The sequence below is a fragment of the Pecten maximus genome, chromosome 16 (genome assembly GCF_902652985.1).
Source record: "Pecten maximus chromosome 16, xPecMax1.1, whole genome shotgun sequence".
Taxonomy (NCBI): Eukaryota; Metazoa; Mollusca; class Bivalvia; order Pectinida; family Pectinidae; genus Pecten; species Pecten maximus.
The window spans coordinates 17259581-17286164 of record NC_047030.1 but is presented as its reverse complement, the minus strand read 5'-3'; the positions used below and the strand labels follow the sequence as shown (position 1 = coordinate 17286164).

Here is a 26584-nt window from a genome sequence, read left to right as displayed (position 1 = left end):
CAAAACCAGGGACCAAATGCAAGGGGAACCTACATGTGGAGAAATATTCCTCAAGAAATAGTGATAGCAAGGGTTGTTTCTGGATGGACCACAGACCACAGACGTAGGGCAACTTGAAGAGCCAACCATCTGATGATGTTGGGCTAAAGATGGACCATACTCAGGCTAAAGTTATCTTACCTTACACATTCCATAGTCAGTGAGTTTGACATGACCTTCCTGATCCAGTAGGACATTGTCTAACTTAAGATCTCGGTACACAATACCTATGGCAGAGAAAAAATATATGTCAGGATCCAGAGATATATATTCTAGCTGGTATTTATAAGTACAGTATAATTAGGATCCAGAGATATATTTTCTAGCTGGTATTTATAAGTACAGTATAATTAGGATCCAGAGATATATATTCTAGCTGGTATTTATAAGTACAGTATAATTAGGATCCACAGATATATTTTCTAGCTGGTATTTATAAGTACAGTATAATTAGGATCCAGAGATATATTTTCTAGTTGGTATTTATAAGTACAGTATAATTAGGATCCAGAGATATATTTTCTAGTTGGTAATTATAAGTACAGTATAATTAGGATCCAGAGATATATTTTCTAGTTGGTATTTATAAGTACAGTATAATTAGGATCCACAGATATATTTTCTAGCTGGTATTTATAAGTACAGTATAATTAGGATCCAGAGATATATTTTCTAGTTGGTATTTATAAGTACAATATAATTAGGATCCAGAGATATATTTTATAGTTGGTATTTATAAGTACAGTATAATTCGGATCCAGAGATATATTTTCTAGTTGGTATTTATAAGTACAGTATAATTAGGATCCACAGATATATTTTCTAGCTGGTATTTATAAGTACAGTATAATTAGGATCCACAGATATATTTTCTAGTTGGTATTTATAAGTACAATATAATTAGGATCCAGAGATATATTTTCTAGTTGGTATTTATAAGTACAGTATAATTAGGATCCAGAGATATATTTTCTAGTTGGTATTTATAAGTACAGTATAATTAGGATCCACAGATATATTTTCTAGTTGGTATTTATAAGTACAGTATAATTAGGATCCACAGATATATTTTCTAGTTGGTATTTATAAGTACAGTATAATTTCTTGAGACATTAAGACAATTCTGTAAGATCTCAATATCCTTTCTATTACTATGGAGAAAATTGCATAATTATCAATGACTCTTAATGAATATTTCCATTTTATACCTATACTTGATTTCATAAATACATGTAAATCAGGCTTACCTCTCTCATGGAGGAAGTTTAGAGCTAAACAAATCTCAGCGCCATAAAACCTGGCATGTTCTTCTGGTAGTCGCCGCTGCCGCTGCATGTGGAACATCAAATCTCCGCCACTGACAAATTCTATCACAAAGAATAATCTAAAACCGCAAAATAATTAAATTTTACACAAACGACCAGGGAGACAACTCTATCACAAAGTACATTTACAACCACAACATAATTAACTTTTACACCACAGACAGGGGGGGACAACTCTATAACAAAGTACATTGTTAACCGCAACATGATTAACTTTTACACCACAGACAGGGGGGACAACTCTATAACAAAGTACATTTACAACAGACAGGGGGGACAACTCTATAACAAAGTACACTTACAACAGACAGGGGGGACAACTCTATAACAAAGTACATTTACAACAGACAGGGGGGACAACTCTATAACAAAGTACATTTACAATAGACGGGAGTAAATCTGCAACATAAAACAGACACAGGTGAAACTCACCTACTGGGGGTCTGGAAACAGGAATGTAGACCTACGAGGAATGGATAGTTTGTGGCAGTCTCAAATACATGTTTCTCTGTCTGGACCCAGTCAATATCCTGGAAACAAAATTGTGAAGTAGTTTAGTAATATAGGAGGGAGCATGGCCAAGGGTAGGGTTAAAGAGGGCAGCTGGGCTGTGTATATCGATACATGGGTCACGATACGATACGTATCACGATATATGAGAGGCTGATGACCGATATCTGATATTTCATCGTACAGTAGTCATGTTTTGTTTGTGATATTTCTGGAATATTAGAGTCCCACAAAGGGTTCTTGAATTGAGATAATTTGGATTTGAAAGAACTCCAACAGGCAGCTTTATAAGCCGCTAGAACGGCCTTGTCAGCCATGTTGTTCACTACAAAACATAAGCTAATGTTGGTCAAGGGAGATAACTACACATTTTCAAAGTATCGCGATACAAATCAAGGACAGGGGATGCATCGATGCACCACTCTGCGATCCAATACATTGAATCGTTACACCACTACTATTGAGAGGGGCAAAGAAGTAAGAAACTGTACAGTTTAATATCCAATATCACTACCTGACAATGATGATAGTACATGTACAATGTCCTAGATTTAAAACAAAACAAAAAATTATCTTTATCTATCATTTTTTTTTGTATGAATTTGGTCAAAGATATTTTTAGTCTAATTAGAAGTCTTTAATTAATATTTGGCATTGATTGCATATTAATATGAAATGAAAAATCAACCAATGAGATTGCAACATTTGAATTAAAAACAGAGAAAGTTAAAGATAAAAGTAACTAAAAGTTGCTACAAACAAATCTGTTTTGAGATTACAGCACAACTTCAGGGACCATGCAATAATTACAGCAATCAAACAATCAAACACTATGTGATACATCAAAATGAATATATGATGATTATAGAAGATATGTAACAGGACTTCAGATATATTACTGAATATATTTACAATACGTGTACATCACTCAACGCTGAGTGGAGCTGTTAAAAAACTTGGTGAGTCTTAATGTATCAACTCATTTCCAAATAAATGGTCAAATTCCTACTCCATTTACTCATTCAGTTGTTCATGATTATATATATGTATATACAAGGCTTCCATTGTAATTTTAACATTGTAGGTAATAATTAAGTATCTGGCAGTATATCGATGTAAGATATGTGTTACAAGTATAACCTATACCATGTAAGATGTACATTATATATATGATCTTGAATTGATCATGATAATAAATACTACATGTATCAGATATTGTTTGAACATAATACTGCTCCACATGCACAAAAATGGCAGCAAACATGTTTTACAAATAGTATATATTCTTTAATTACCTGATTGTGGAAGCAAAGCTACCAAGAAATTTAACGTTGTGTTGATTAGTATCTATAGATAATTATATATGCTTTCATTAAAGTTACCTCCCATATAGTAAGTTTTAAATCTGATTGTTTCATGAAGAGATGTTTACAGCAAGTCACAAACAACACAGCCAGTGTTGTTAAGCCAAGATATATCTACATATAAGATTGGCTATTTTACAAGATGGCAACATTAACCAAACCTTAATATTGGGACTGATGGAATGATATGAAATATAAAGATGTATATAACTTACAATACCTAATATATTAAGACCTAATACAGTCACTAATATATTAAGACGAAATACAGTCACTAATATATTAAGACCTAATACAGTCACTAATATATTAAGACCTAATAAAGTCACTAATATATTAAGACCAAATACAGTCACTAATATATTAAGACCCAATACAGTCACTAATGTATTAAGACCAAATACAGTCACTAATATATTAAGACCAAATACAGTCACTAATATATTAAGACCAAATACAGTCACTATAACATTAAGACCTAATACAGTCACTAATATATTATGACCTAATACAGTCACTATAACATTAAGACCTAATACAGTCACTAATATATTATGACCTAATACAGTCACTATAACATTAAGACCTAATACAGTCACTAATATATTATGACCTAATACAGTCACTATAACATTAAGACCTAATACAGTCACTTATATAGTATGACCTAATACAGTCACTATAACATTAAGACCTTATACAGTCACTTATATATTTAGGATGTAGGCCGTCTAATTTGTCTTTTCATAAAAATTGTATACACAAAAATCTAGTCCCAATTATTCTATCTGTTTTAATATATTATCAGTATCATCTGCAATCTACAGTATATTAAAGTAAGATATATTGATCGATCTACAATTTATTTTCTCAAGTCCTTTTCAACAATATTGCTAAAAGCAATGAGGCCCACAATGTTAAGTTTTCTTATATCCAGATTTCTGTGAATCCAATCAAAATCCTGTGAATACAGGCTCGTGACTGATATGTAGATTAGCAATGTGATCATATAGTCAGAACTACTCTAACTTATGAGAACCCTGACTTGAACAACACTATCAGCATTACACACGACCACCAACAATGGTGACCTCTCTGACCTGAATGACCTCTTTGACCTTACCTCGTCATCGTTAACCAGCTCCTTCTTTATCACCTTCATGGCGTACACACGTTTTGTGCGTTTCTGTTCCACCATTAACACTTTGGCATAGCTGCCTCGGCCTATCACACGTAACATGTTAAACTCTTCCATAGAAACCGTCCTGCCTCCCGAATCTGATCCCATCTGTAACCATGACAACAGACAGCATTACCTTAGCAACATTATCAACTAAGTGTAGCAGACATAGGTTTATGATGCTGATTTATTTCTTTAATTATAATACTTCCATAATTCTCTCTCAAAGATCTCTCGGTGATGTACTTCACAGTAACACACAACATTGACAATCAATTCTCAAGGAAAACATCACACATGTAGCATTGACAATGTTGAATGGTTACACAATGACATCAATTTATCTGGCGTCAATGATCCAGCTCACTATCAAAACATCACTTTTGTGCCATATTGGAATTCCTGCAGAGATTTAAAATGTCAGTCTTGCTTTTTCACATCTGTTGTAAGCATATCAATAATTCAGGTATGTATGTCTTTCAAAGTCCTGTCCCCATGGGATGATTTCCGTGTAGGACTATAGGTAAGATTTATAGTATGTAACCTGGTTATACAGGACTTAAATACCGGTATGTCATATTCTTACCAATATATATAGTTAACTACTTTTTGTTGTTAAATAAATAAAAAGTCCCTAAAATGTACTGTGTATCTAACACATATTGTGAAAACTTGAAAACAGAGGTTTTGTAATTAATCCAAAAATATTTTTTGGCTCAGAAAATTGCACTTTAGATCAGAGAATTTGTGCTAGTTTATACTAATCGGAGAGCTACATGTAAGTTAAGACAAAACAGTACTTTTTAACGTAACCATGATATCAGACCTACAATAAAAACATTTTTTAAGTCTTTTGCAATGAAAATAAGAGTATGATCCACAGACATCACTTTTGTCTTTGAATCTCTTCCATTACATTATGAGGGAATCAATGAAATATATTAATACTCTATTCAGATTTATTTGTTTTCAAAACAGAACACAAAATTGCATTCCTATCTTACCATTGTAAAAAAGAGGCCTTACACCAACAGGTACAAGGTACAATGTGTGTTTTTTTTTTTTTTTTTTTTTATAAATCTTCATTTTGGCAGATTAAATCAGCAGAAATGTTGTCTTTACATTTTTTTCAAACTACAGTATATATAATGTGAGAGTTAGTATATACTTGTGAGATTTCCAGTCAAATGTACGTACCCCTGACTGATCGGACTGTTAGTATCCATGGTTACCAGGTACAACAAAGACATACAACAGGTCTTAGTACAAGTATGAGAAATATACAACATAGAATTGTTAGATATACAACATAGAATTGTTAGATATACAACATAGAATTGTTAGATATACAACATAGAATTGTTAGATATACAACATAAAATTGTTAGATATACAACATTATACAAAGAACACTTCACAAACAGGAAAACTTGTATTCAAGTAAGAATGAATTTCTTTATTTTGAGAATGACTGAACCTAGATTTGCTTGGTGGATGTCATAGATGATTCAGAGAACTCTTACTCTTCTGAAACACCTGGTCTTATTCTCCGTGTACTATTTAAAGTGTAGCCATGCAAATCTTTAAGTTTGTTTGAATTCTGCCCTTGTTTTATGACGTGAGTTAGAAATATGGCTTTGTTATTATGTCAGTATCCTTTCAAATGGAAGAAATCTTTGTTGAGTTTCATCAATTTATTTCTTTATTAAATTCAATATTACCAGAATACAAGTGTTAGATTCTCTCTGTTACCCCCGAGAAGCATGATTATTTTTCATTGCTCCACCTCTATATCTGATATCTCACAGAAGGCAATATTCTATACAGCAGACTTCAGCATGCACATTTCATCATAATAGTGTTACATCATGTGTTTTAAATTTACTGATTTTGACACACCTAACTTTTAACAAGTTAAAGCAATAAAAAAATTAATAAACACAATGTCATTATTTACTGGTGTTTTTTCTTCATAACAATAGATTAATACCAAAGTTTAAATTACTGATGAATTCTTTTAATAATAAATTCATAGTAAAAATTTTCCTTACCTACAAAATGTATATAAAATAAATATCTGTTCTTTTTTGTATATGAGAAATGTTAAACAATCATGTTATCTGATCATACAAGCTGAAAAAATATCTTTAAAATAAAACATTGATTACTGTACATGTAGTTAGCAGTAGTTAGGTATACATGCACAAATTAAAACTTGGTGAACTTGTTTAAGAGAATATGCTGGACATTTGTACACTGTCTGTCTATAGATGTCCTGATACACCAGTTTAAGCCACCGTGAGACACATACATACATTAACATCATCTTGTTTGTCACCTTTACTGCGCTTTTTCTAATTGAAACATATTAAGTGCATAAAATTATTTGACAGTGAGATTTTAATTTGAAGGACATCATATAAATTATAAATCATCAGATTATTAATCATCAGATTATTTATTATCCTATATCACACTGCTACAGTGTACCACATTAAACATCTATTATGATTGAAGAGAAAAAGCCTGAACCAAAGGGAAATAGTAGCAATATTATCATTATTTCTAATAACATCTTCAATTTGAATACGAAATGTTTGCTCGTGATGAATCAACCTGATTTAAATTAACTCTATTTGATGTCACAGTCGGACAATTGTTGTGTTGTATCTGTTGGATAAAGCTATCATCCCCTATCTTTCTACACTTAAACTGTGCCTTCAGCACAGTGTTCAAGACACACTTAACTTGTTCATTAAGATGCCTTAGGTACATTTAGATACCTCAGATACATTTAGATATCTTAGATATATTTAAATACCTCAAGTACATTTAGATACCCCAGGTACATTAAGATACCTCAGATACATTTAGATACCTCAAGTACATTTAGATACATCAGATACATTTAGATACCCCAGGTACATTTAGATACCTCCGGTACATTTAGATACCCCAGGTACATTTAGATACCTCCGGTACATTTAGATACCTCAGGTACATTTAAATACCCCAGATACATTTAAATACGTCAGATACATTTAGATACCTCAGGTACATTTAGATACTTTATGTACATTTAGATACCCCAGGTACATTTAGATACCTCATGTACATTTAGATACCTCATGTACATTTAGATACCTCAGGTACATTTAGATACCTCAGGTACATTTAGATACCTCATGTACATTTAGATACCTCAGGTACATTTAGATACCTCATGTACATTTATATACCCCAGGTACATTTATATACCTTAGGTACATTTAGATACATCAGATACATTTAGATACCTCAGGTACATTTAGATACCTCAGGTACATTTATATACCTTAGGTACATTTAGATACATCAGATACATTTAGATACCTCAGGTACATTTAGATACCTCAGGTACATTTATATACCCCAGGTACATCTAGATACCTCAGGTACATTTAGATACCTCAGGTACATTTAGATTCCTTAGGTACATTTTCAGGAATAAATAATAGTTAACACTTCTATACAGATAAGATAAAAGTAAAGAGCATTCTGTAAAAAGTGTCCAACATCCATATCCATGTTGTCATCACACAGGATATAGTATACATGCTAGGTTGGGTTCCATTTTACAATATGTTGATACCTCAATACCCCTGGCTACTCTGGCCTCAAACATCAGCAGCTAGAGTGATAACTACAAACACATCAAACTTTCTACACACAGAAAATGGATACCAGAGGTGAACAGTTTTTTAACATCATACTGACATCTTTCTTTCTAATTTTTTTTAACACAGTGAATATTTCTGAGAAGCCATATTGTCCATTTCCACATGTTTATCTGTTTCCAAAAATGTACTTCCTTCCACCTCTGGTCTTTACTCTATCAGAATAGTGAATAACACACCAACAACTACAACAAATGATTCAGTGAAGAGAGTACATGCCAATGATACAGTGAGCATGATCAAACAAAGGGAGACAATCGTACTAGATATAAGGGGAGATAATCTGATAATTTGTACCTCTGGTGAACTAACAGACACCTCCTCCTGTGAGAGTGAAATCTTAAACAAGAAACCAATTATAATGTTAGAAAGGGAGACTGGTTATCTGTATCAGATATATTGTTCTGTAAAACCAATTCTATAACTGAAGCTGTTGATATTTGAATCTTCATTACAGATACTACTAAATGTTTACATCGATTACAAAACAATTTTGTACCATCAACTGAAAGAGCAAAAAGCATTAAAACAGTTAATATTGACTACTTACTTCATTACTTGTCATAAAAAAATTGTTTTGTCTATACATAAAACACTTCTTAAATGAAGTCCTATTATTTGGACAATGTGATAAAAACAAAGTATTTACAAAGTATTTTTTTTTCTGTTTTGTTGTGCTAATGACAAAATATTCCTTAATTATTAAAAAGCTTGAATCTCAAAATGACACATAAGACCTTTTAAGCAAGGACACAGTAAGTTGCATTATAACCTATTCACGTTTTTTTTTAAACTCTACAAAAGATGGTTTAAAGGTTAGTGAGATATCTAAAGATACTTTCTGACTTATTTTTAAGCATTTTAATGAAAAAAATCAGACAGTTTTAAGGATAGATTGAGAAAATCTGACACCAAAAGCATAAAATAAATAAATAAATAAATACTACCCTACCCTGACAATACCAGATACAACGAGAGTGTTTAGGGTTATAGATTAGCCACCTTACAACAGCTAATGGACATTTCTGGGTCAGACTGACCTGTTTGTATTTACTTACCTCTTTATCTACCTCCACAGAGGTGCCGTGGTCTGTAACCAAAACATGGAGTAAATAAAGACTTTAGACAAATACAAACACAACAAATGTAAACACCAACAATTAAAATACTTCACATTTTATCAGAAACAATTAAATACTTCACATTTTATCAGACACAATTAAAATACTTCACATTTTACCAGACACAATTAAATACTTCACATTTTATCAGACACAATTAAATACTTCACATTTTATCAGACACAATTTTTATTATTCAATCCAACTGATCAAAAACTAATGGCTCCAAATACTCAAAGACTGATGTTTCTATATACGGTAAACCTACGGTTAGTTCGAACAAAATTAAATAAATATTGACGAATTATGCTTCAGAAAATAAGCGTGAGTTCGAACTATTTGAGTCAATATCGGCGAAAATCTCGGCAGAGTAAAATCATTAGACACAAACACATCCATCGTAAATCTGATACGTAATAACGGCGGCCTGAACAATGGCACATTTACAAGTAAGTAAAATGATAGTATTTCATTTAATTCAATATAAATTGATCGTTAACGTTCTTCGTTTCGCGATAACTGATGATGGTTATTGCGCGAAGCCGCTCGGGCAATGCGTAGCTACAGTACTGTCAGTAGGCCCCAAAACATTACAGTACACGTTTCATTTGTGACACAAAAGTTAAACATTTGTACAGTATAATCTTTGCATGGTTATATTTTTTTATCTGAATGAGAAACTATCGCTATTTTATTGTAATAAATGGTCTCTTAAATACGTCAAAAGCAGTCTACATAACCTGTTGCGTTTACGAAAGCACTACTGTAAAAATAAGCGTTATATGTTGGTAAAATTAGGCCAGAACATCAACATGTCTGCTTTTAAATATGCCCAGTCATATTATCTACCAAACGTAGTTGATACCTGCATAATTATCCATCACTAATTGGGACACCTGTGGATTGTTTTGACTAGATATGAATGTTTTTCACATCACTCAGCACGATCGGGCAGCCGATCCTTTCAACTTTGCCGCAAGCGACACCTCACGTGGCCTGCTTACCTAGCGTGAGGTCCCAGATTTTCATGTAATACCTTGATTGGCAATACTTAAGAGATGTCCAGTCACAATTAAATAATCATAATGCTAAGTTAACACTAGTTATATGTGAAAATACACGGACGATTTCTTAGTTTGCCATACACAGCGCGAATACAAATATCGCATGTTACTTATACATTGTCGGGGCCTAAATTTGCAATCAGCTGTCTCGTGCGTGGTGTGTTTTGCAATGTAACAAAAACTGAATTAACGCTAAAATATGTGGCATATATTAAATCACAGACGCATTCTAATGATCACGCATACAATCTAATAAACTAAATGTGCTTGTTGATCAAATTTAAATCTTTTTTTCTCCCGGTCATCGGGGCCGGGTCGTCGCGAGCTTCTTACTTTACGTTCTTCATTTGACAAGTTCGAACTATCCGAAATGGTATCTGATATAAACAGCCAGAGTTCGAACTATTACTAGCTAAAAAATTACCGTTTTTCTAGAAAAAAATGTGTGTTCGAACTATCCGCGTGTTCGAATTAATCGGAGGTTTACCGTAGTCGTAGTAAAAAACAATGTCTCTAAATAGTCAGAGTAACTACTGAAGACAAAACAGTTAGCCTGTACCTGTGGGGTTGTCTCCGTTGGAATGCTTGCTGGAGTACTGGTGTGTGTTAAAGGTAGAAGGTGGGTCAGGTCGATTCTCCGAGGGTGGCTGTAAATAATCAGGAAATACTTACTTTCTAAAAGACCTTACTCAGTATGGTATTGTAGTGATGGGAATCAATTCAAAATTCATGATTGATCATTACTTTCTTAAACAATTGATAATAAATTATTGATCAATCTTAAACAGAAAGGGAAATATCTGCAAATATGTTAATCCTCAAATATCTATAACTGTAATGCCAATGAAGAATTGTTGTGTGAAGAGTGATCAGAACTGGCTAGTGTTAAGTCAACCATGACAAGTAAATTAGCATACACATAGTACAAACTACCTGGGAAACGCTGTGTTATTCCAAAAACATACACATGATATATTTTGATAGAAAATGTCCATAAAGCTCACCATGACTGGTGCTCCACAGACAACTTTGAGGAACTTGTGGCAGCGTTTGTGGACCGTTAGCTTACACTGGATACACTTGTAACCCTGACGACCAAGTCCCCAAATCCTATCTGAGCAGAATGAACAAAACGCTTTCTGGAAACAAAAACGATTAGTTACATTAAATCAAAAATAAAAAAAATCAGAAAATATCAAAATTACTTTAATATTCCAACTGACAATAGTTTCCTAGATTACTTACTTTGGAGAAGCGTTTGGCCTGGAATAGATGCCCGTTGATCCGGTAGAGTTTCCTCCATCGACGGGCACCTTTGCGGTACATGTTCCCTGTACCAATAATTCAGATATAATTATATTTTATTATATTTTATATAATTATAAATGAGATATAATTTTGAATTGTTCTTGACAATGGTATACTATACAACAGGTACTATATTTTTCCAGTCCACAGTCCAAACTGAAGAAATGGATCTTATGCCTTGATATTGGAATAGTTACTTTTATTCTGTTGTTTTTTCTACCACAACATCAACCCAGATTTAGACAGAGACATTTGTTTGGACACACTTCATAATAAATGTGTTAATTTGTTGGATATCAGATTTCAATCATTATATAAGTTTCAGAAACAGTAAATGCTTTCTTTGATAAGATATGTTATAAACTGATACATGCATGTTCCAAAGAAAACAAAACTTACGATCCTCCCCGCGACATGGCATCCCCGGTCGTTCCGGCACATTAGGGAAGACTGTGAGAACAAATACATATACTGCTAAGACAGCAGAACAATACAGAAATACCTGTGTAACAGGAGAGGAGAAAATGTAGCGGCCAGACCGGGGTTCGAACCCAGGACCTCTGAACACTAGCCAGATGCTCTACTATTTTGATTTTGATTGATTAATTACCAATGTTTATTTGATACAAAGTTTATGAAATATGGGGAGCAGTCATTTGTAATGAACATCTTCACAAAAGTTTTTGAGAAACTTCACATAAAAAAGTTGTGTTATGTTTCAACTTTCATATTCCTTGTATGACATGGGAACACATTTAATATAATAGCTAATCATTTTGATCACATCACCATTTTTTCTAAATATTGGTGAAAATATCTTTTCTGTGCCATTTTTGAAGTTGTTTTGACCCTGTAACATTTGCCTCCATCTTGACTGATGATATACCATAAAGATAAGGAGTACTGACCATGAATGGTGATCTCTGTGTCCTTGTTGATTTCGTACAACCTGATGGCTTCGTCAAGCTCCAACTGGGAGGATATGGTACAGGGGTCACCTGCATCAGAAAAGTATAAGGTACGGTATTCACAGGAAATATATACACCTGTGTATAGCCTCACATATACGTGTAAAACAAGTAGGGAACCATCCTCGTCTGGTTTTCTGGTTTTTGATGGTCATAGCAGTTGAATTCCAGTGAGCCGATATCAAACACAGATTTTCTCATGTAAAATCTTCTGATCAGTTTTTGAAAAAATTTTGAACTTTTATGTATGTCTGATGAAATCATATTATTGTTGTACCTAGCTAGATAATCTGAGGTTTATAATATGGTGAATTATATACAGTGTATGTAAAAATTATGTGACAATATATAGATTATTTAAGGCTTTACTGGACTAGTCTAGCTATATACCCTAGTGTGGATACTTGGTAGAACATTTCATTCTTACACAATATTAAGATCTGGTTTGGTTTGGTTTATTTTGTTTAACGTCCTATTAACAGCCAGGTTAAGGTTTCCAGGACTCTAGTAATAAAGTGTCTGGATACCTTAACCACTCGGCCACTGCAACCCTTTCAACATCAGGGCTTTTTCTCACTGGTTTGGGAAAGAACCTTTTTTTCTCATTTTGGAAGAAAATTGGTGAATTGGGAAAGATTTTTTCATGAGTAAACTTCAAATTTTGGGAATTTGGCTTAAATACGAAATAATTTCAATTGGGAATGGGCCCTATTAACGGCCCTGAACATTACATACTTACAGACTTATTTTATGGGGAAAACAGGAAATTCTTCCACTTATAACTTGTGTTACCTTGTCTTACCACTAATTACCAGTATACAGGTTAACTTCCTGTTTTACCACTAATTACCAGTATACAGGTTAACTTCCTGTCTTACCACTAATTACCAGTATACAGGTTAACTTCCTGTCTTACCACTAATTACCAGTATACAGGTTAACTTCCTGTTTTACCACTAATTACCAGTATACAGGTTAACTTCCTGTTTTACCACTAATTACCAGTATACAGGTTAACTTCCTGTTTTATCTCAGACTCTATAAAACATGTAGGTTAATACACAAACATATTGGTCTGTGTATTGAATGATTTTCATTATGTTTTCTCTCTTACCTTCCTCATCTAGCCATTTCACTGTGAACGGCTGCTGGTCATCAAATTTACAGATGTCCTTTATTTCCGCACAGAAGTCAGTGTAGCTGATCTCAACATTGACACTTGTAATGAGAATGTCCCTGTAAAATGATAACATATACTTTCCCCTCTAATAGACATTTAAATTTTTGGTATTAATATTTTAAACAGAAAACAAGACATTTTATCAGGAACGCAGCAAAAATATTTATCCTCAGATAAGCCTCTTTCCCTAGTTAAGTTTTTGGGAGAGCTTATTTGTGAACCAATTTTAGCTTACCTTGTACTAATTTGAAATAGATGATTCTTCAAATACGAAGAAGCCGACTTATTGACTCTTGTTTATTTGTTGACAAATACGGTACTGGATGACACCTATTCACCTCACCACACAGAAAAGCCTTACCCATTGTATCCAACTTTCATGCGGATAGCATTTTCTTCGTCTCTGTCAACAGTCGGCATCCTGTTGTCAAACAGTGTCAGCTAAACGTATCAATCTAAAGTAAAAAAGAAAAGAAAAACAATTGTAATGTAGCTACTTTTGTAGGATTCCGATATCTAGACATTATCAAAAACCATAATTTATTTACAAAATTAAGAAATACTAATCATATTAAATTTTAGATAGTCGTGATATAACTTATGCATTTAAAAAGAACAAGATTCAATCACTAACAGGTTAGGCATTACAGCCAAATTCTAATATTTCTTTATCATTCAAATTTCTTTTTTTAAATCAAATATGTCATATCAGTGGTATATAAGAAAGAACAGTTCAGGTTACTGTAAAATGGATATTTTCGCAAGTTGCAATTTTCGCTAAGCCAGCTTCCAAACTGGTCACGGTGTCTCTGTTAACTTAACTAAAATTATTTTTTATTGCATAGTATAACAAAATATAAATCGTAGCACATAACGTGTGCAATCAATAATGAAGTCTTTTGAACGAAATACATAAAGAGAATGTCTAATACTATAAACAAACCAATTAAATTGTGTATACTGGCTGTTCAACACCATATAATACTGAAATGTTTTTATAATCTATTGAAATGTAATAATGCCATTGAAATGTAATAATGCCAATGTTCGTAACGTTAACGGGCGACATTGTTAAGTGAAGAGTGGTACCGGTGAGTACACATAGCTTGGTTACATATACAATAATTATAGTGACATTTTGATTATTTTTTCCTTTTCTATAGATCGATAGTCCAGAATCTTATTCTTTAATTATCACTTTTCAAGTTGTTGTAGCTGCGTCTCAAACACTTGACCAACCATAACAAGGTTACACAACACAGATGACATGACGCTTAAATGCTGACATGCTTTACCACCAGGAACTTGCGTACTTGGATTTTGTTATATTTAGTTTATTTGGTTAAAATATTCATGATGATCATGTGTCAATGTTTTCATGTGTTATATCATTAATGTTCACGTGTGGTTATTTTCACAGAAATTTTATGATCGCGAAATAAGCAAAAATGTCCACTTTTACAGTATATTGCTTAAATTCTTTAGTTTAAAAGTAATCTGAGACATTACATGAAATTTCATAAGTAAAATCCCCCTCAAGCAATTTTGAAAAGAGGATAATTTTTTTTTTACATTGATCATGCAAACTTTTTTTTTTTTTAATTTTAAAAGCACAATTTTAGTCACAAGTTAGTCAGTATTCCATTCCTTGTACAGTATCTGTATTCTTTGATGCCTTTTAAGGTAATTACTGTGGAGAATATTATTAATATTTGTAATATTTGAAAAGAGACTATTGAATTACCAAATAAAAGTATACACATAACAAATTCTCATCTTTGTAATAAAAAGTGTGCAATTTTTTTATTATAAGTATAAAAATAGGGTCTACTAAATAATAACGACGGTATGGTCCAACAATAGAAATTAAAAAGTTTTAATTTATACAATTATATTATATATATACGGTATGCAATTTTTATTTTTCTTGAAGCTACAGATATTTCAAACCATTTGGCTGAAATCAAAGTTAACATTTTATTTTCGGAATGACAATCTGCAATAATCAACAATCGCTATCGCTGAATGTTTATGTATGAAGGGCGTTGGCTAATTGTTTACATCAGTTTAATTTTAGGTCCATTTTTATGCCTGGACTATCTACAATCAGAAATAAGGATTGCTCCATTCATTAATATTTTGCAAGAAGTACAACGTGAAATATCTTAATCCTACATTAACATCACACCACAAAAAAAATCAACTATGACCACAGCATCTATAATGGTCAATTCCTGCAGAATCAATCTTTTCAGGAAATAAGTTTCAAGTTTCTTTTTGACTTTACGTCAATTTCAAACTGAATGTTCGAATTATCGTTAGTTTTGAATCATCCCATTATTTAATCATGCTTTAGAAAAACGTTTGCCTTAAACGTGAGACTGTGTGAAAAGGCTATCAATTACGAACAAGATTTACCAGTATAAATTAAGAAAGTGACATCAGGCTGGATATCTCGGCACCTTAATCATACTTGTCGGCCATGTTTACAATAGACCGGAAGTCACGTGATAAGTCAAATTTATTAGCCGATCGAGAATATAATTTTGTAGCTTCTGTTTTTCCCTCTATCTTGCAAAGAAAAAAAATGTCTGCGACCAATTCTATGTATCCTGGAGGTCAGAGTGTCCTTATACACAAGCTGGGAGATGATTGCGATCGGCAAGGTGAAATCCTCTCATCTGCCCAAAAATGGAGAAAAATGATTTCTGCAATTTGATTGGTTAATCCTTACAGGGAATTCCTGCAAGGATTTTCGGTAGGCCTCTGACGTGTTCATGCCAATACATAACCGGAAGTTATTTGTAACGTTTCTGAACTCCTCGGGACCGGGTTGAAAGAAGCCATACTCTTTGATCTATCGCTTCCTGGAAGAGATTGTATTGAAGAAAACTAGTTTTAAAATGGTTTGTATCGATATAATCAAATTCTTGAAATGTCGATTAATGAATGTAGTTGTAATGCATGTATGTTCGGCAGGCTATTCGCTTGCAAAAACTCGCCAATACGAGTGATCCTTCAGGATGGGAGGTGTCCACCTAACCAGTTTACAAGCAATGACTGATCAAGCGATGTCAGTTTACATGTTATTTTTTTCATGGGGGAAATAAATACATAGCAACATACTCAGCTATCTATGTATGGTATATATTTTAATTTTAACAAGTTCGTTGTCTAAATATTGGAATCCGCATCATTGTAGAAATATATGTCAAATTTTGCCTCTATATACAATATATATATTATATGTACTGTAACTTTTTAGTCATACAGACTATAGTCTATATTATACATAGGGTCGACGTTGTACAACGTATTGCGAGACTAAGCTGTCACGATCACAGTACTATACTGCATACAAGAATGACATTTGTGAACAACTTTTATTTTTAGTCTACTTATTGCTTTTAAAACTCTTCAATAAAAAGTAGACCAAAAATGAGATCTGATTGTTCAGAGTTCACTATTCGATGTGTCACAGTGAATAGATCTGATTCTGTTATTTAAAGTGTGTTGATTCAGACACTAAGTGATCAGATGTTTTTACCATAATGCGTTTATTCAGCTGTGGTCCTTGATCATTTCAAATATTTCTGTATTTATTTTCACATGACAGTAAATTGAATTGAATAGAAAGAATGGGTATCTATAATTATATATTTCAAGGATTGCAAAAAATGTGTAACTTGAATGTCACATCAGAAATGAGGGTATAACTAATCACTCTATTGCAGGACCTCCAGTTGGCCGTTGAATTTTAGCAAATCAGAAGTCAAATAACTTTTTCTCAGAAGTAAAAAAAATCTGAAGGCTCAAAATTAAACAAATGTCAAATAGACATGCTCCTTCAATCACAAGAGTCAAATGTGATTTTGGGGAGTGTAGACATACTCCTAGAGGTCACCTGGATGCCCTAGTTTGTATTGTGTATGATACAATGTTTATTTGTCTTTTATAATTACTGCAAATAAAAATATCAAATATCAGACAGTTCTAATTATAAATAGACTATGCCGACTTTTTGTCTCGTCTGCGAAAAAGTGAGATCATGGTGTTACTTTTTCGACAATTGAACACAGTCTTCATTTACAGGATATATCATCCTGAACAAAAAAAAAAGTCAGTTAATGGTCCATTAACTCATTGTTACAAACCTAGAGTGTATTGTGGGATATAAGAAGTACAGTATAGTAAGGTAGCACACTACAGTAAAAACAGCCAGGTCATGAGTGGTATATTTTTTTCTGTTAAGCAAATAACTCCTGTATTATGATTATGCATAAAAAATAGAAAAAAAAATATTGATTTAGCAGTATATACAGGCTTTACATTTGTTTTAAAAGAAAGAAAGAAAGAAAGAATTGGTTCTGGATTTTAAATTTGTGGATTTTCTGAATGTGTGTCTACACAGGAAATTTAGTTTTGCCTTCACTTAAGGCAAGTTAGCAGAAAAACTTAGTGATAAGTATGTGTCAAATCAATTAATCAATTAATTCTGTCTTTGGGATATAGATATTTATTTTCAAATAGGTTTCAGGAAAAAATATCACTCATGGCCAGGCTATCCTACTGTGGTCTGCTACCTTAGTGTATATAATAATATCTTTTGTTACAAACCTATAGTACATTATATATATATATATATGTATATTGTGGAGTTAACTAAAAGTACCCATGGCATATGTATTATAACTAAAGATGTACAACCCATCATACATTAGAGGATGTAGGATTTTTGGTTTCCATATCAGTATTAACTGTAAAATCAGTATTGAGATATTATCAGTGTTAAGTTGTTAACCCAGCACTGAGGACGAGGAAGCTTGACATATAGGACGCTGTAAGATACATAAATATGTAAAGGCAGTATGGGCGACACAGTGTAAATATCCATTTTCTTCCTTATACAGAAATTTACTGTTATTGTTACATTTTTTTCCTTGATTGAAATCTTGATCTGGTAAACATTAACACTATACCTCACTGTCAATACAGTACAGTATTTCTAGTTTAAACAACATACTTTGATTCTTCTTTTATCCTTAAATTATGGGTGGCATTGATAGTTATATATCTTGCACATGGGGAGGACGTTTCACCCAATGACACAATAAAAAAATAATCAGACATCTCGAGTGTATGTATAAATGAGTTTTTGTTTTGTTTACAGACAGATCAACAGCTAGATTGTGCGTTAGATTTGATGAGGCGTTTGCCTCCCCAACAGATAGAGAAAAACCTTACAGATCTCATTGACTTGGTAAGTATGACCCAATCAATATCTCATCGACTTGGTAAGTCTGACCCAATCAATATCTCATCGACTTGGTAAGTCTGACCCAATCAATATCTCATCGACTTGGTAAGTCTGACCCAATCAATATCTCATCGACTTGGTAAGTCTGACCCAATCAATATCTCATCGACTTGGTAAGTCTGACCCAATCAATATCTCATCGACTTGGTAAGTCTGACCCAATCAATATCTCATCGACTTGGTAAGTCTGACCCAATCAATATCTCATCGACTTGGTAAGTCTGACCCAATCAATATCTCATCGACTTGGTAAGTCTGACCCAATCAATATCTCATCGACTTGGTAAGTCTGACACAATCCAATATCTCATCGACTTGGTAAGTCTGACCCAATCAATATCGCATCGACTTGGTAAGTCTGACCCAATCAATATCTCATCGACTTGGTAAGTCTGACACAATCAATATCTCATCGACTTGGTAAGTCTGACCCAATCAATATCTCATCGACTTGGTAAGTCTAACCTGATTGGTATCTCAACGACTTGGTAAGTTGTTTCAGAGACTAAATTACCAAAGTGCTTAATCAGATAACATATATGTTTAGGTATGATTGATAAAATTGGTTCAATATTTTTCACTTTAAGACAATTAATTCAGTTAATATGGTGTTATATCAGCCTAGTAAAATTAAATATTGACTGAGAACAAAACCTAAGGACAATACTGTGTATCTAAGGTTCTTCCATGTCAGTATAACACCATATTGACTGATTCAGGTCCTTAACCGTCCTAATATTGATATTAGATATAAAACATGTTTGAAAAATGATGGAATTACATGATATTTATCTTCATAACCAGAAATTCACATTGGAGCATTGTGACATCAGTAATTATGATGTCATACCACAATACCGACCCTATGAAAATCTGACTATACCTAATATTTTTATATATCATCAGCTGATAAAATTTTATGAAAGTATAAGATGCTTCATTGAGCATCCAGTTGACCCTTGATTTTTAGCAATTTCAGAAGTGAAGTCAGTATTTCTGAAAAATCTCTATGGTCAAAATGTGTCAAAAAAGTCAATAATATAATATACTCTCCGAGTTCTACTGGAGAGCCCTGATAGTGTATATACTGAAGTATCCTGGCAAACAGGTATAAAAATGTCCAATAAATATATAGAGGATATCTAACAGTGTATTCAGTAATATCAAATATATTTCATAAGTGTGGTTAATATTTTGATATTTTTCGCGAATGCATAGCATAAGTGACATATATTCGGTATTACTGAGATATTGTTAGATATTTTGTTTATGACATTTTATGATATACTGAGGCAATCTCGCCCAGACTGTAATTCGGTCCCCTGTCAAGGGCTCACAAATGTACACCAAATCATGACGTTATGTATTATATCTTGCATTATAACATCATATAACAAGACGGAGAGCTTTATGCAATCTTAATTTTCCCCATTGTCATTTGTAAGCAGTGTTCTGATTAGTCAAATCAGAAAAAGTTATAGTTTTCACAAGTGAAAAATTAAATATCAGTTTAATAAAATGAATAATTTTTGATATCTCAATGGTAAAAATTAATATAAAAAAATGTCTTATACCATGAAATAGAACATCATTAGTAAGGTCTTAAGATTGTGGACAGAAAAATATCAAAACCATAGCTTGGAGTGAAATATTAGTGATATGCTGTTTTAATTGGGCTGCAGTTTGGCTGCCGAAATACAAATAATACTTTTGTAATTGGGTATGCTGAAATATAAATGAAATACTTTTGTAATTGGGTATGCTGAAATATAAATGAAATACTTTTGTAATTGGGTATGCTGAAATATAAATTATATTATTTTGTAATTTGGCTACTGTATCTAAATAAGGTACCAAATCTATGTGAAGACCTACTTTCCTCTGTGGACCAGCCTCTGAAGATTGCCAGAGACAAAACTGTGGGCAAAGACTACCTCTTGTGTGACTATAACCGAGATGGAGACTCGTACAGGTAATAATCATTGTACGACCAGCTCTATATTGTATTACAGTATCATAATTATATTAAATGAACATTGATGTGGAAATTATCAAAATGACCATAGCTGTCGATGTAGATGTCATTGTTTTTGGTGGTCATTGTTTGGTAGGATCCTTACCATTGTGATAAATCGTCTGGTGTATTAAATCTTACTCAATAAATTAAACTTGATTTGTTTAAGGGAAAAGTTTATAATGGCTGTTCTGATATCTTTGATTCTCTCTTTTTAGGTCTCCCTGGAGTAACTCTTATGATCCTCCACTCGAGGATGGAACCATGCCGTCAGACAAACTACGGAAGTTAGAAATTGATGCTAATAACGCATTCGACCAATATAGAGAAATGTAGGATATACGAGATGTTTGTTCTTTGAAATGTTAAACTTGTTATAAAGATTCATAGTTTATCATAAAAAAATCACAGAAGACAGAAAAACACTCATTGATGTTTTTTAAAGCAATATATGTATTTAACATATTTAACCTCTTCTTCATATTAAGATAAAAATAAGATGTTCATTATTTCTATTATTATATAACTTGGTATAGATCTAGTTGATCTTTGTTGTTACTACTGCATCTTAGTATTAAGTTAAAACACTTGACATATTTCAATTTTCTTTGGTCAATTCTGGATACAATACAACTGAATGGGAAGTCTGGTGTTATTGTATTATTTCAATATCAAGATAACTTTATAATATCGAGATAACATTATAATATCGAGATAACATTATAATATCGGGATAACATTATAATATCGGGATAACATTATGTATAATTTTTGTGATTTATCAACTTGGTATTACAGTGAATGAGAATAAAGTGCTGGTTCTGTATATAACAGGTAGTTTGAAGGTGACATGTCCTCTGTCTACTGTGTAACGAGAATTAGGACTATGTTACAGGTAGTTTGAAGGTGACATGTCCTCTGTCTACTGTGTTACGAGAATTAGGACTATGTTACAGGTAGTTTGAGGAGGGCGTGTCGTCTGTGTACTGTGTTACGAGAATTAGGACTATGTTACAGGTAGTTTGAGGAGGGCGTGTCGTCTGTGTACTGTGTTACGAGAATTAGGACTATGTTACAGGTAGTTTGAGGATGGCGTGTCGTCTGTCTACTGTGTTACGAGAATTAGGACTATGTTACAGGTAGTTTGAGGAGGGCGTGTCGTCTGTCTACTGTGTTACGAGAATTAGGACTATGTTACAGGTAGTTTGAGGAGGGCGTGTCGTCTGTGTACTGTGTTACGAGAATTAGGACTATGTTACAGGTAGTTTGAGGAGGGCGTGTCGTCTGTGTACTGTGTTACGAGAATTAGGACTATGTTACAGGTAGTTTGAGGAGGGCGTGTCGTCTGTGTACTGTGTTACGAGAATTAGGACTATGTTACAGGTAGTTTGAGGAGGGCGTGTCGTCTGTGTACTGTGTTACGAGAATTAGGACTATGTTACAGGTAGTTTGAGGAGGGCGTGTCGTCTGTGTACTGTGTTACGAGAATTAGGACTTTGTTACAGGTAGTTTGAGGAGGGCGTGTCGTCTGTCTACTGTGTTATGAGATTTAGGATTTGTTTCTGTGTGTTACAGGTATTTTGAGGGCGGCGTGTCGTCTGTCTACCTTTGGGACCTTGATCACGGATTTGCTGGTGCTATACTCATTAAAAAAGCTGGTGATGGGTCCAGAAACATAAAAGGCTGCTGGGATTCCCTTCATGTTATAGAGGTCCAGGTATGATATCAGCCGGATTGTTTAGTACATTCTGACAAATACATATAATTAGGGGGACCAGTCATACACTGCCATCCCTATGAGGATTTGAAACAAAAATTCTATTATATATTTGGTGCCCCGCAAAAAAAACCTCAGAAAGCAGTCTAGAATTTAGTTTCTTATCAAGGTTAGGACATTTGTTTTTCATTTAGGGAGAAATATAGCACAAACGTTCTTCTTTCAAAAACTGGCTAACTGACCACTAGTAGTCCCCTAATGTCGTCCACATCCATTACAGGTGATGGGTGGTACTAGATAAGTCTGTACTGGATACAAATGTTCAATACAAATTCTAATCAGGTTCAATAGACATAGAAAATAAAGTTTATTGTTTAGTGTATTAAGTTTATTGTTTAGTGTATTAAGTTCATTGTTTAGTGTATTAAGTTCATTGTTTAGTGTATTAAGTTCATTGTTTAGTGTATTAAGGTTTGTTTGTTTTACAGGAGAGATCCAGTGGGCGTAGTGCCCAGTACAAACTTACATCTACAGCAATGTTGTGGCTCCAGACGTCCAAGGAAAGTTCAGGAGTGATGAACCTCGGCGGCAGTCTCACACGTCAGATTGAGCAAGATTGTTCAGTCGGGGAAAACACTCCTCATATATACAACATTGGCCGAATGGTGGAGGTGGGTAACCTGTATTCTCATCCTCAATACCTCCTACTCTTCCTACTTCCTTCTGTGCATCTTTTGTACTCATCCTCTCTATGTACCCTGTTTCTGTCACTCTTTCTTTATCTTTTTCTCCCTTTCTCTTTCTACATCCATTCCCATTCTTTCTCTCCATCTTGAAAATGAAAGTTTGAAAATGTGTCCCTGTTGTATGATATGTAAACGAAGACTTAACAGATCTTGATAATTTTTCTTCTGTATTCCCAAGGTTATATCATTGTACACTTTCATTAACAGAAACTTTTACTTTTTCCTTTTTTTTTTTTAGGAAATGGAGAACAAAATTAGATACACATTAAATGAAATATACTTCGGTAAGACCCGGGACATTGTGAATGGACTACGATCGGTAGACCTGATCGCTGATAAGAAGCAGGATGACCTGAGGAAGGAACTGAAAGGATTTCTCCAAAACCGTATCCAGTCTCAGTGATCTAGGGGTCATAGGTCACTTCCTTATTATCAAATGCACCATTGTTGTGCTGGGACTATTTCTGGTGTGTGATCTATGTGAGAGGGAATTCGTGGATCGGGCAACAACGCTTTCCAGTTGGGCCTGAGGAAGGATCGAACCACACATCATAATTATACAGTTACTAACAATCTATAGTCGCGACAGAGAACTAAACAATCACTAGTTCTCTCCCTTGGAGATTTCTTAAATTACTGATCGTGTGTATGGAAGAACAGAAAAGAGTCTGCTCGCTCTACAATATTCCAGATTATTTGAAAATTAATTATATATTCAAATTGTTCTGTTACAAATGTGATTAAGTTTTGATTTTAGAAGTGTATCTTGCGTTATACTGTATGGTATAAGGTGAAATACAGATTTAGTTAACTAATGTAGATCTTCTTAATTCTCTCTTATTACTCAGCATTGTGTTATATAAATTGAAAATGCCAGTCCATAGCATCAACTTGTGTGCTGAAATGTTCAAATGTGAAATTTTGTGTATGTGTGGAAATTTTATAAGACAATCACATAGCATCAGGAGTAAATCCTCGATATCTACATCCTCCTTGGAATGATTGACAGATATATACATATGTCTACATCCCTATTCTCCTTGGAATAATTGACAGATATATATAATCTACATCCTCATTTTTTGCTGAGTGACCTTTGAATGTTAGCATAAATGAAATTAAAATGACATTCTCTTTGAAACATGAGTCAGAACCCACATCAAGTAGACAACATGTTGACAACTATCACTACAGAATCTTGATAAGAGAGAGAAAACTGGAAATCTTCTTTCTGATTCACTGCCATAAATATTAAGTTACCATGGTAACTGATACTGCTATCACTAAGTTACCATGGTAGCTGATACTGCTATCACTAAGTTACCATGGTAGCTGATACTGCTATCACTAAGTTACCATGGTAGCTGATACTGCTATCACTAAGTTACCATGGTAACTGATACTGCTAGCACTAAGTTACCATGGTAACTGATACTGGTAACAAAGTTATCTTGGTAACTGATACTGGTAACACTAAGTTACCATGGTAACAGATACTGCTAGCACTAAGTTACCATGGTAACTGATACTGGTAACACTAAATTACCATGGTAACAGATACTGCTAACACTAAGTTACCATGGTAACTGATACTGGTAACACTTAGTTACCATGGTAACTGAAACTGGTAGCTGAAATTGCTAGCACTAAGTTACCATGGTAACTGGTAGCGCTAAGTTACCCTGGTAACGGATACTGGTACCACTAGCTGACTGTGGTAACTACTAATAGTGACACACACATATACATGTATATATATTTAATTCCACATATACATGTATATATATTTAATTCCAGATATATATGTTAAAATATTTGATTCAATTTTTAACAGCCATGGTTTGCCTCATCTGAACAGTAAAAGTGGACAGATGTGTGGTTCCATTAACATATAAATCAGATGAGACATTAAACATTAACTTACCTGTATATAGGTGTATACACTGTAACCACTGTTAATATACCACAATATATGATTATGTCAAAGTATTTATTTACTATGAAATACAATTTAACCTTGTAGCCAAAACTCCATGGCTAGGAATTCCCTCACGAGACTAGATAGAGGATGTTTGTGAGCGTATGAGAGGTTAATACACAGACATACTACCATGCTGGTAACTTTCTCAGACTTAGTCTCACATCAATTTTACTTTCACTATTATTATGATTTGGGAGTTTTGAGATTATGAAGAATACCTGAACATCATATAGTGTTCTGCTTGAAGAACATCGAACAGTCATTCTCAGGTGTAGACATATTTGCCTGTGTTAAATCCTGGTGCTGCCCAGTACTACAAACATTTCATCACCCCTCCATGTACTCTGAAAGCCACAAGTGAAAGCACACAAGTGTAATTTAAACATTTTATTTATCACCGACGGCAAACTTATTAACATCTGATCTCTAATATCACATCAGTTTCATTACACAGCCATCAGAATGATGATTCTAACAGGCTTCCTCAGATCACTGTAACACGCTACAGAAAGATCTGGCTGAGTGAGAGATTGGATTTTAATTTGAATGTAGTCACTTTCTGAGGAAATGCTGAAGATTTCAATAGCTCTCCAAGTTATATGTGTACACAGCTAACGAGGGCAAATACCTGTATATATATATAATTATTATATTGTAGGGCTGACTGAATGTCGTCCTCCAGCTTTGAATTGTCTTAATCATTTTGATGCTTGGTAACTCTGTACCAAGACTGTTGCCTTTAAGGGCATATGTGATCATGATTACACAGGATCAAGGTCACATTTTATTATTAAAATATTGCTGATGTAATATAAATTATGATGTTGTTTGTGTTTTGTTTAATTTATTATGCGAGGAATTGTTTAACGGCCTATGAACAGCTAAGGTCATTTAAGGACAGCCTCCCGTGCGTGCGGTGAATGCGAATGTGTTTTGGGAGACTGCGGTATGTCTGTAACTATAGAGCTTCCTCACTGAAGCATACTGCCGAAGACACCCAGCAGGACACCCCACCCGGTCACATTATACTGATA

General features: G+C 33.6%; 2 protein-coding genes across 6 annotated transcripts in view; one reads left to right on the top strand and one right to left on the bottom strand.

Moving 5' to 3' along the window:
* Positions 1–16504, bottom strand: part of LOC117345191 (protein kinase C iota type-like) — a 35957-nt gene extending 19453 nt beyond the window's left edge. Inside the window, exons 1-15 of one of the 5 annotated variants that reach the window (XM_033908197.1) lie at positions 16194–16504; positions 14137–14230; positions 13710–13831; positions 12536–12625; positions 12027–12077; positions 11565–11650; positions 11324–11458; positions 10879–10966; positions 9193–9224; positions 8432–8473; positions 5616–5630; positions 4362–4526; positions 1797–1894; positions 1287–1423; positions 181–266 (exon numbers count right to left, since the gene is read on the bottom strand). In XM_033908197.1, the coding sequence (XP_033764088.1) occupies positions 181–266; positions 1287–1423; positions 1797–1894; positions 4362–4526; positions 5616–5630; positions 8432–8473; positions 9193–9224; positions 10879–10966; positions 11324–11458; positions 11565–11650; positions 12027–12077; positions 12536–12625; positions 13710–13831; positions 14137–14195 (1206 nt within the window). In that variant the 5' untranslated portion in view covers positions 14196–14230; positions 16194–16504. The remainder of the gene's footprint in view (positions 1–180; positions 267–1286; positions 1424–1796; positions 1895–4361; positions 4527–5615; positions 5631–8431; positions 8474–9192; positions 9225–10878; positions 10967–11323; positions 11459–11564; positions 11651–12026; positions 12078–12535; positions 12626–13709; positions 13832–14136; positions 14231–16193) is intronic. The other 4 variants (XM_033908196.1, XM_033908198.1, XM_033908199.1 and 1 more) reach the window with 4 other exon arrangements.
* Positions 16505–16548: 44 nt separating this feature from the next.
* On the top strand, positions 16549–26369 carry LOC117345192 (F-actin-capping protein subunit beta-like). Its single transcript, XM_033908201.1, has 7 exons — positions 16549–16681; positions 18946–19035; positions 20943–21064; positions 21325–21438; positions 22682–22823; positions 23312–23494; positions 23808–26369. Exons 1-7 carry the CDS (start codon positions 16679–16681, stop codon positions 23970–23972), a joined length of 819 nt encoding a protein of 272 aa, XP_033764092.1. The 5' UTR covers positions 16549–16678; the 3' UTR covers positions 23973–26369.
* Positions 26370–26584: the final 215 nt, after the last annotated feature.

What these genes read in the sequence shown, in the direction of transcription:
- LOC117345192 (XM_033908201.1), top strand. An exon ending in TTACAGATCTCATTGACTTG is followed by an intron (nt 19,036 to 20,942) that starts GTAAGTATGACC and finishes TATCTAAATAAG; the next exon opens with GTACCAAATCTATGTGAAGA. An exon ending in CGAGATGGAGACTCGTACAG is followed by an intron (nt 21,065 to 21,324) that starts GTAATAATCATT and finishes CTCTCTTTTTAG; the next exon opens with GTCTCCCTGGAGTAACTCTT.